Below are 11,645 nucleotides of genomic sequence, written 5' to 3'. Positions count from 1 at the left end.
TCCTGCTAGTCACCACCAACTAGCAGTACCTATAGAGAGCAATCTTACAACAATTATTTAAAAAATGATTTTTAAACTCTGACATGACATATGCTAAATGCATTTTTAACATTTTAATGTGACCTTTATTATTTACCTTTGCCTTCCACATCAACCAGAATTTGAAAATGTCCACATGACGACCACATTGTATTGCCTTATCTCCAGTGTCATAGGATATATCATACTGCTTGTCTTGCTGAAACAGATATCCTGCACACATCTGATTGCAACCTTGAAGTATACCCTATTATAAAAATCATATATTTTTACTAAGTGTGAAATATGTATAATGCGCATATAAACACATTTATTAATCATACACATACTTCTCAAATACCTGCAGACAGAAAAAATTTATTACAAGGGACAATTTTTCAACTTTTGACTGGTTTTGAGGAACACAAGTCATGGATACAATTTTGTGTCCTCAACTCAGTCATTTGGATGCCTTAATCCCTGGTTAGTCAAGTGGAGAGATAGTATCCATGTCATACTAAGAAAAACAAAGGTTTTATCAGTACTTAAAAAAATCAGAAGTAACAGCCCCAAATCAGTCTGAATTCTTAACCTGCTGTTCAAACATCCCATTTTATTCCACAGGCTGATAGAATATAAAGTCTATTCTTAAAACATAAGACTTTTGGAGGTTCAATTGTAGACTAAAATGAGTTCACACAATCTTACAGTTTGGGATAAACATATAATGATGAAGAAGGTGTCAAAGAGAAATTAACTTAAAATGTAAAGGAGGGCTTTGACTGCATTCATGGGCCAACTCTACTGTTGCTCAACGTTATTTATAAATGTAGGCATAACTGGGACTAGATGAGACATGTAACACCAGCAATAAAAATAAAAAGAACAGAAAAAAAATATTTTTGGCTGCCCATTTCACTACTATTAACTTACCTACGAATAGTATATTTTCTTTCCTGGCTATGATGTACATAGAAATATAATGAAGAAACAACATTCCCTTACTTGAGTTACCTTGGCAACACCTTGCAATAACTGGGGTGATGCTCTTTAAGCAAGCATACTGCTAGTAATAACTAATGTTTCCTATAATGAGACCCCAAAATGCTTTACAAAGCAAGCTAAACATCATTAACCTCATTTTATGGATGGGGAAACTGAGGCATAGAAAGATCCACTGAGTCACCCAAGGAGGTCAGTGGCAGCACCAGGAATAAAACACAGGTCTCCTAAGTCCCAGTTAGGGCTCTATTCACCTGGCATCACTGACTCTTCAGCTAATTGCTGCCAAGAACAAATGACAAGACAGTGAGGTCAGAAAGGATTTTAAAAAAATGCTCCTGCTTATAGATGATATGACTTTGAATGACCAAACAAAAACACTTAGTAAATATGGTTCTAATTCTGCTCCCCTTGATGATCATGGCAACACTTCCAAGATGATGAGGTCCTAAAACTGCATCTGAAATCATAAGTAAAAAATGAAAGTAACATGGCCATTTTCCAACAGGATTTTAAACTGTTAAGCCACATGTGTGATGGAAAATATTTACTGTTTATTTACTGAGTTGTACATTTCTGAAATTACCAACCTGCAAGGTGCACATACAGTGTATGACAAACATATAGGGACAGCTGTCTAGCTGATGTACATCAGTATGCTGGCTCCACTGATGCCCTTTGGACAATTCCAAGTTTCATCAGCTGCTCCATAATATTTACTACCTTAATCAAACGCAGCAAAAGCAAAAGGTATTTCCTTCTTCCCCCAAATAAACAAAATATAAATCCACACAATTTTTCTCTTTTGAAAAAGGCAACCAAAAGAAATGGACCTTGTACTGTGCCCATAAAAGTTTGGGGTGTGTTTTGCTGTTAAATTGCAAGATTATCAAACAATATAAACCAGACCTTTTCCCGAATAAGAATGGCAGAGCATTGCAACAAGACTCCCATCATCTTGTGTGGATTCCACGTGACTGAGTTGACTCTGCAAAAGAAGTACACGCTCAGAGAAGATCTGGAAAACAGATTTGCCTTTAGCAAATTTAATCTGGAGCAGCTGCTTCTGAGTTCTGCTCTCAGAATTAAAATTTATGGAGTTACACCCGTGTCTAGCCAGTGTTAGTGAACATGGACTGAATCAGGGCTTTAGAGTTGTCTGGGAATTAAGCAAGCGTCAGAGGGCTGCTCAAACACACAGGAAGTTTGTGGCCTCTATATGGAAAACAGACTTATGGATTACATTTTCCAAAAGTTCAACAACAGATTAAATAAGTACATTAAGAAAATAGGATTTATTTAGTTCCTGTTCTACAAAAGATCTCAATTTACCACTTCAGTTACACAGTCATATTTTTAAGTTTCAAGGTGCCAAGCAAAGAGGAGATGAAGTAATTTTTGCAGGATTTGGTAGAAGAAAAAAGGGGTGGGGGGTGACTATTAGACTTTTGTGAACATGAAGATACCATTTGTTGTCATGTATATTTAGACAGTGAAGGCACATATCAGGGCAGCTCATTAAGGCTTTGTCCCCATGGCAGCAAGCCAGTCACAGCATGGAGGTATTCCTGGATATGCCACAAATCCACAGAATGTTTGCAATGGATACTAACTTTGGTTTCCCTGCCAGGGTGCAGCGCATTGCCTTGTTGATCCCTGAACCTGGCAGATTCACACTGTCTGCCCAAACTCTAACTTCACTTAGCTATTTTTCTTGTTACTTGCTGTATGATGTGTGCTCCTACTGGGCAATTTGTGCCCTACAAGAGAATCTTCCGAGGTCCCTTCCAGCCCTAATGTCTATGAAATCTATGAAGAAAGGGTTCAAACATGTTTTACTGTCTTATTATACTGCTCTCTGTCTTACCCTATTATGTTTACTTTGATTATCCCAGGAATTAGATATGACTGCACTGGGGATAAGGAAGCAATATCATGTTAGGCCTTTACAAGGTAATTTGGCTATGTGTTGTAGATCTTGCCTCAAACACCTTTTTGCATTCCTTGGGTATTTTGTGTATATTAATTGTGCAGATTATGTATTGTTTGGTTATTCATCACTTTCCAGATTTCTTCCAGATGGGCTGTGCTTGTTGATACAGTGGAAAACAGGTGAATCAAGAAACATTCTCACATGGGAATATGCACTATCAACTATTGTAGATTAAAACCCTGCCATCACTGGGAGACACCTTTGTATCAAAGGTTACCCAGCATAACAGACTGGACCATCTCTGAAATGTGGACAAGCCTAGAAATGGGGAGGAAAGAGTCCTGTCCTGAGACAAGGTTTTTGAAAATAGTATTGCATGTGAATCTTGCTGAAGTTCAGCAAGGACCCCTTCCCTGCCTGTTCTAAGTTTGGTTAACTTGGTACAATGAACTGTTCAATGAAGGCTACACCCTGGTCTCAGTACAGTTTCTTCTGAACTGGGTTGTGTACTAGGGAATACTGGAGGGGCCATGGAGCCATACTGCATATTCTTGCAAACCACTAGAGTAGCCTGAAGCTTGTAATCATGGGGTACCTGTGCTCCTGTTCCAGGGAGGAAAGAGTTGGGATAGTCCTAGATCCAACATCCAGAGCTCCAAAGAAATGCAATCTGTACCTGTGGTACTCTGTTTTTGACATTCAGGGTGCAGACCCCATCTATGAGCTTTACAAATCCTTCTCCCCCTGCACAGTGGAGCGCTGTACTAGTTCTGCTGCTATCATTGTGTTTCTCAGCCCTGGAGAGGGAGGGAAGAGTTTTCCCCTTGTCAACTTCTCCCACTCCCAATTCAGTCACTCCTCTTATTTGCCAAGTAATCTCCCTATCTCCTTCAAATTTCCTTTAAACTTACCTTTCATTTAGCTTTCCCTTACTGATTTCCCTTCCAGTGCTGTTTGCAACCTGCTTGCCCCTGTCTTGTTTTATATTGTTTCAGGTTAATTAACAGATTGGATAATTAACAGTGTAAGTTGTAGGTAGGAAGGGACTGCATTTTTTTCACGCATTGGTGAAGTGCCAGTGCAGTTATGAGCAACCACAAAAAAATACAGCAATGCCAATAAGCCCTGTATAGTACCTTTCTATTCCATTCAGTTTATGGCGATGCTTCCTGGACATTAGGAGTCCACCTCCCCAAGCAGCCTGCAAGTGATGGAAGGACAAGGAAAGGTTCATATTTTTAGAAAGCCTAAAATATTTTAGTTTGCCATGAACTCAAACCTGCAAACCCTCTAACCACTGAACTCCTAAAAGAAGTTCCATATGTGGAGGGATTTTGTAGAATGTAATTATTATCTGTTTTCAATCCTCTTAATATCAGAATTGCAGGAAATGTAAACACAGTTTAATCTCAAATATTTAAATTCAACATAAAATAATTGGAACAAAAAGGAATGCTTTTTAACCTGAATTAGTGTTAGCAGTGTGTTTGGTTACTTACATCCACATGGAGCCAGAGGTTATATTTTTCACATATATCTGCAATCTCCTGTATTGGATCAAAGGCTCCATATACTGTTGTGCCTGCAGTTGCATTAACATACAGTGGAACATATCCCTACAATAAAAATAAACAAATGATCATAAATGAAAGCTAATCTATTTCCAGAGAAAAGGCTTAAAAGTAATTTCAGGTGCTTCACCTGTTCCTGTATTCTAGTGTCACGTTGATGCTTTACTGACCCATTTTCCTGTTTTTAAGATGATTTCCTTTTCCTTGCTCTTTGCAAGACCCATGCAAGCAACTCTGGAAATAAATTAACTAATTGGCTATACATGGTTAAAACTGCTGGCTTTGTTATTGTTTCTCCATACTGAAGTGCTGGAAAACGTGGAAAGTAAACATGTAAAAATGAGAATATTTTTTTTTCCTTAATGGTCAAATCGTGCTAAAAATACTTAGAAAAAATCATTTTGATTAAGTGTAACTCTTAAGATGATACTTGCCTTTAATTTTTTTGAAATAGAGTAACAGAACAAAAGCAGGGACTGTAAGTTATGTAAAAATAAAATAAGTGACCTGCATGAAACATAACTTAAAGTAGATGTACACACACACACATATATACATTTTTTTCAAAATAAAATGCTTGAACTGCATGAACTCTGCTTCTGCATGTCCTTTCACAGTATCTGAAGTGAACTTTGGTTCACAAAAGCTTGTGCTCTCTCTCCATATATATATATATGTGTATACACACACACACACACACACACACAGAGGGATATATATGTGTGTGTGTTTTAAAAAATATATATATTATTTAGTTAGTGTATAAAGGTGCATATCTACCCTGACTTCTGACTGACTGCACACTAACACAACTAACTACCTCTTTCTGAATTGCAAGAAACATAACTTAAAGTATATGTATATGCATATACACACACACATCTGTGTGCATGCCTGCACACACGTTACTAGGACAGCACAACTACACAACTGTATTATTGTTTTATGCATGCTGTAGTTTCTTTTGAACACTTGCAAAACAACTAGGCAAATCCGCTTTGTTGCATTTCTGTTGTTTTTTAAAACATTAAAAAACAAAAGCAATAACAAATTCATTATTTTAAGCATAGAATTCCTCATACGAGAAAATTAAATAAGTAGTCAAGGGCCTGATCCTGAAAGAATCAATGGGAACTGTGGAGACTTCCTAGGATGAGCCCTCAGACACATTAATTTCAACGATCTTTTTTCAAATATTCCAGAACAGAAAGTTAAAAGGAAAAAAAAATCAGAAACCATATATGTGGGTCAAGAATTTGAAAGCTCTACATGATTAAGTCATCAATGGAAACCTAAGCAAAAAAATGTAGATATTCCTAGATGTTGTATAAACATAGAGCTTATTAACCAAAATTGTTATTGGAGAATAATACAGGCTCTGACAGCTTCTAGCATAAATATTCTGATTTAATGTTAGCTCTCAGCTACCAAAGGAAAACAATAAATTCTGACCTGAACATTAAGGCACTATGTTTTAAAATGCAAACCTTTTCCTTAGCTTCCAGAATTTTTGCTTCCAAATCAGCTGGTATTATTTTCCCTCTGTAATTATTATAGAAACAGAGACAAAGAAAATTAAAAGACTACACAACAGGATCAGCTACAGCAGAAATAACTTAACAGGAGCTTTTCAACAGGCCATTAGCAGCTTGACATACTGTACTGAACCAGTCCTTAGGCACAATAAAACAAATTTAACAGATGAACACATTTAATATATCACAAACTTAACATTCATCTTACCTTTCATTACATTTTATCAAAATCACATTGTCTGTTCCAAACCCAAGTGCAGACCCAGCTTTCTTTATTGAGTAGTGACTCTGCAGCAAAACATACACACATTTAATGGTGGAAGAATCATTTAGATAAATGTCTACAAAACCATTAACAATGTATTAACAACAATTAGTACATTAAGCTCACATGTTCTGAAGTAAAGAGGACCAGTTTAGGAACAGCAGCCATTCCTTTTGTTTTGACTTCAGGGAAATACTTGTAACGAGCAGCCATGATGCTGTACATATTGGATATAGCCCCCCCTATAAAAATGCATAATAAAATATTTAAAATGAGAAAAAATGACCTCTATTGGAACAAAGTCATATCACAGTACCACTTGTGCATTGTAGTGAAAATTCCAGTGAAGTATGAAAAGAATAAATGAATGGGATGCATGGTTATCTATCTGAAAGGTCTGAGGACAGATCATTTAAAAAATCATATTGAAAGTCAGAGTTTCTCATTTATCTCCTCATCTGATTGTTAATATTTCTCTAACATATTAATTAAAGGACCAGTTTTCAATATGCTGCACTTGAAAACAAGACCCACGTTTTCTTGTTAACAAGTATAGCAGGATCATACCTAATTCCCTGTGACTGGAGATCTATTACTAAGAGCCTACAAGAACTTTTCTTAAATATTTTCATTAACCACTATATTGAGCCAGATCCCCTTGTGTATTTTTCCTGCCTGGGGAAATAGGAACTTAGCAAGTTTGCGTTCATGGATTTTATGCTTGACTATTCCAAAGTGAAGTGCAATTTGTTTTTCATCCTCAGAAACAAGTCCAGGGTTCTTTCCCTTTTCCCTACCCTGACAAATTCATACCAACCTGGTATTGTGCAACAGGTAAGTGCCATCAACAAGGAGGCCCTATGCCTCTGCACAACTTCCCAGTCCCCTCTGCTACTATCAGTTGTCCCTATGCTCCTTTCATGGAATAAGTTTGGAGCTCAGAAGGGGGTGATGTATCATATTGGATTAATGTAACTATTCTCTCAGATTTCCTCAGTTTTCAAGACAGATGATACCACAGAGTGGCCTACACTTAACCCCAACTTCCCTTCACCACAGATCTAAATCTTCAGTTACCACCACACAGGTGTATCTGTGGATGCAAGGAAAAGGCAGCCCATCCTTCTTCCAGGTTCTCAATCCCACATCTGCAAGGTGTGAACTGTTGGCCATTGGGACTCGCTGTTGCCTTGTACCTCTAGAAATTCGGGACTATGGTCATAAGATTTACTGAATATGGATATTTAAGTGCCTAATTATTGATTGTGGCAGCTGACTTTAGACACGCAAGTTTGAAAGCTTTGGCCAAGTTTCTGAAGGGATCTTACCATTATATCCATAACTACATTTAATACAAATTCATGTTTTTAAAAAGATTAAAAATGCATCTAAATGGTTATAACTCCTTATGAGAAATCTGAGTGAAACAAATACTTTAGGTGGAACATTGTTAGTTTTAAACTCTGATGCTGGATTTTGCATTATGGTAAGTACAGGAATATGCTCATTCAACTACAACTAGTATTTAAGTGTTGGCATTTCAATTAAATGGTCAAAATGTAAGAGATACCCACCAGGTGAGAATATTCCATCACCATCCTTATTTGACCATCCAATAATCTCTCTCATCTTCCGAAGTGTTATCTGCTCCATGAGGACAAAAACAGGTGCAATTTCATATGTAAACCTGCATGGATTAAAAAAATAAACTGATTACAGTTCAAATTTCAAAACATAAATAAATGCTTGATCTTTGATCCTTTGTGAAACTATTCAAGACGTAACACTTCCTTTAAATTTAGGATCTGATCTTGCAGCCCTAACTCAAGCAAGACTCCTTAGGGGGGCCAACGTTAATATAGTTCTAAGATATAGCATATTTTCTATGCATTCTTCTAACCATTAGTCATTAAAACCTGTGATTATACATTCAGATTAATTGAAAACATTTTGCTGGTCAGTACCGTGTAAGATTGGACTGTAAAATATTTGGTTCACACAGTGCAATTTCACACTTAAAGAATAGCATATTGCCAAAATCATATGAAAACTGTAGTCATCAGATAGCTAACCACAAAGATAATTAAAAATATTGAACTAGGACTTAAAAATCTAAATACAATTAATTCCATGAATTTATTTTGTTGATAATCCCCAAGGACAACTTATTTCTACAAGACCATGCAATCAATAGCTGTCAAGAGTAATTATAAATGATGATTTTCTAATTACCAATTACAAAAATGAGAAAGCAGTCAACTGTTATATCTACCTAATACAGGCAAGAAACTTTGGATTGGATGTCATGTACAAACATTTAAATGTAAAATAATAAGTTATGTGACTAATTTTGGTGATCAAGACAGGCTTGTGGAATTACTATAATTGTAAATAAGCTATATGAGAGTATGCTTATTTTGAACACCAAAGAAAAATGAATTCAGAATGAAGCAAAAATAAACTAAACATAAGGACTGGAATTTTCACAGGAACCTATGAGAATTAGATAATGATCCCTTTAGACTTAACTTCTCTGGTCTCCTTTGGAAAAACAGACTAACTCTTTAATTATATCCCTTATCTGTCTGGTATTAGAAAAGCATTTATAAGGTAGAATTTAATTTTTTTCCTGTTCTTGTAATTGACAGTTTTGAAAGGTCAAAAAAGTATCTTTATGGTACTTTTAACCATCATCAGAATTGTTATAAACAAGCATTTATAACTGTGTTCTTGAATTTGGGTCCTGATGACAGAAATGCAGACTTAATAAATTAAGCTGCAACTCCACTATTTCCAATAGCAAAATTACATTGGCTAGCTCTTATCTTTCAATATCTAAGCCTAATCTTCCAGTCCTTTTTCAGACAGAATTACAAGTCAATGAAAGCCCCTTAGTGTGTGGGATATTGAGGACCTGATTCAAAGCTCATTGAATCAATGGGACTTTTTCCATTGATTGAAATGAGATTTGAATTTGTCCCTGTGAATTACAAATAGAGTCCAAACACTTCCTGGGAGAAAAAAATGGCTTATGCAGAGTGGCAGGTCAGTTAAGACATCTTGCTGTGGTTCTAGATCAGTGGTTCTCAACCTTTTTCTTACACTCAGGGCACCCCTCTGAAAATGCCAGCTCTTAGCAGGGTTTCCAATTGTCCATAACTTTATAGATAGACCGTAAAACACAAAGCTAAACAAGTCTGTCTGTAAAAGATTAAGCTGTGTAAAAAATCTAAGCCACTGGAGCTTGATTAATAGAAGCTCTGTTGCAAGAAAGAAGCTGGAGTCAGTGTTCAAGGGCAGATAGTGTAGAGCAGCACCATCTGGTGTCTGAGCAGGAGCACAGCACTCTAAAGGGAACTTTTGTCAGGGCTTTGTGACTCTCAGAAATCTCCATAGCTCCCTCCCCCACCCCCAACCATGTGCGGTGACCCATGCCCTGCAAGTAGGCAGACTAGTCCTTTTTGAGGGTCCATGTCAGGACAAAGGTATGGGACTAGCAGGAGTAAGCCTGGGAATGGGATAGGGAAAGGAAGCATGCAGGGGAGGCAGCATGTCATCGGGTGTGGTCTGTGGCATCAGCATATGGGGATTAGTAGGAAACCCCTGAAATGGGGGCTTCAGAGTAGAAAACCACTGCCACAGTTAAGCAGGGTTGCCAGCTCAAAAAATATTTTTTACTGATAATCTGCAAACTTCTTACTGATAGACAACAATTTTTACTATGGCTGGTGTTAAACCCCTTAATTTGAACCCAGACCTTGTAGCCTGGCAGAAGGGCTACATTTACATTACATAAAACAGATGCTATTAGAAGTCAGTATAAAAGTCTCATTGTCAGTAACGTTTGAAGATTGTCAGTAAAAAATATTGTCTTGAGTTGGCAACCCTGACTTAGATTTCACTCATTTTTTGAGTGCAGAAAAATAATACAGCAATTATTCTGATTCAAAGAACTCAGAAAGATCACAACAGGTCAGAATGTTTTTGACACTATGTATCCCTATGTGAAATCTATGGGTTTATTTTGTGAATCATGTGTAGGCATTTACATACCTAACAGTGCTAATATTGAATGGCACCCTCAGGCTTTGAAAGGGTCTCACAGCACCCTAGGCTGCCACATCATCCTAGTTGAAAAATCACTGCTCTAGATGCATAAGTTGAAACCTTATTCTGGATGCAATTGTAAATGGGTACCTAGTGATTCAAGTGGAGGACACAGAGGTAGGCAGATGTGATTCTGGCCATACCACTCTCTCCTGTGCCATTGGCTATAGAAGCTAGTGCACCTTAACCACACAAGTCCAAGGAGCCATTGGGCCCAGGCAAACTGCTGACTGCTGATACTGGGTATATAGCTTTTAATAAATGTTTGTGTATGTAATATTAAGAGTTCTCACAGATATAATTGTATTTACAAATAAATGCAATTTCTAGCTATTTTGTGAGTTTCCAAAGGTTCACAGTGAAACTAAAAGATAAAAAATTATAAGGCCACTGTAAATAGATTGAAGTATAGATTTTCAGTCACCTAGACATTTAGGGTGTCCTAATGCTATACATTTTACCCATAAGGAGCTTTGAAAATTTCAGCCTAAAATTATCAAATGTGAACCATCCTGGAAAAATAGCTCTAGTTATAGAAATTTTTTTTCCTGTAGCTATGCTTCCAGGAGTTTCCAGAAAACCACAGTTCTCACAGGTAACACCATAAGTGAACTTCATAAATATACCATCCTGAGCTCCACAGTAATGGAATCTCTGGGTGCCATGTTTAAAAGTGCCCAGCACTAGCTTAATTCTGCTGTCACTGAAGGCATTGGAAGCTTTATTATTCACAAGTCATTCTTCCTCCCTGTGCCTAAGTTTTCCTGTTGTAAAATAGGGATAATGATATTGACCTTCTTTAAACCACAATTTGAGATCTAAAGATGAAAAGTGCTATGTATCATTATTCTTATGTTTACTACTACATGTGAGTAGAGTGAGATTAGCAGTGACAACTTTTGAAAATTCCACTTCAAAAGTCTTTGGGTGAATCATTTCGATTATGGATAATACCTTGGTACTCAATTTATATATTTATATGCTATTATGATTAGGTAACAAGTAGAAAATTAAGAGAGCATATAATATCCTGATCATTCAAAATCCGTCTGGGAAAGAAAAAAGATTTTTTTGTAATTAATGACAAATATTTTAAATATCGTTTATATGTGGAAAAGAAAAATGGTGGTGGGAAGATAACTTCCTCACAAGAATCCAGTGTTATGGTCACATTACGTGCTTTTCTTGCAGAACTAGGTTATAACAATTTCTAC

General features: G+C 36.7%; 1 protein-coding gene across 1 annotated transcript in view; it reads right to left on the bottom strand.

Moving 5' to 3' along the window:
• Positions 1 to 8,011, bottom strand: part of LOC102371040 (glutamate decarboxylase 1) — a gene marked incomplete at its 5' end in the record, with an annotated part of 15,941 nt that extends 7,930 nt beyond the window's left edge. The window contains 8 exons of the mRNA XM_006023880.1: positions 137 to 286; positions 1,930 to 2,008; positions 4,090 to 4,154; positions 4,453 to 4,569; positions 6,012 to 6,066; positions 6,268 to 6,347; positions 6,451 to 6,566; positions 7,899 to 8,011. Of these exons, the coding sequence (XP_006023942.1) occupies positions 137 to 286; positions 1,930 to 2,008; positions 4,090 to 4,154; positions 4,453 to 4,569; positions 6,012 to 6,066; positions 6,268 to 6,347; positions 6,451 to 6,566; positions 7,899 to 8,011 (775 nt within the window). The remainder of the gene's footprint in view (positions 1 to 136; positions 287 to 1,929; positions 2,009 to 4,089; positions 4,155 to 4,452; positions 4,570 to 6,011; positions 6,067 to 6,267; positions 6,348 to 6,450; positions 6,567 to 7,898) is intronic.
• Positions 8,012 to 11,645: the final 3,634 nt, after the last annotated feature.

Source organism: Alligator sinensis, unplaced genomic scaffold, assembly GCF_000455745.1.
Source record: "Alligator sinensis unplaced genomic scaffold, ASM45574v1 scaffold468_1, whole genome shotgun sequence".
Classification (NCBI taxonomy): Eukaryota; Metazoa; Chordata; order Crocodylia; family Alligatoridae; genus Alligator; species Alligator sinensis.
Note: the sequence above shows the minus strand (reverse complement) of the source record. Positions and strands in the feature narration are given on the sequence as shown.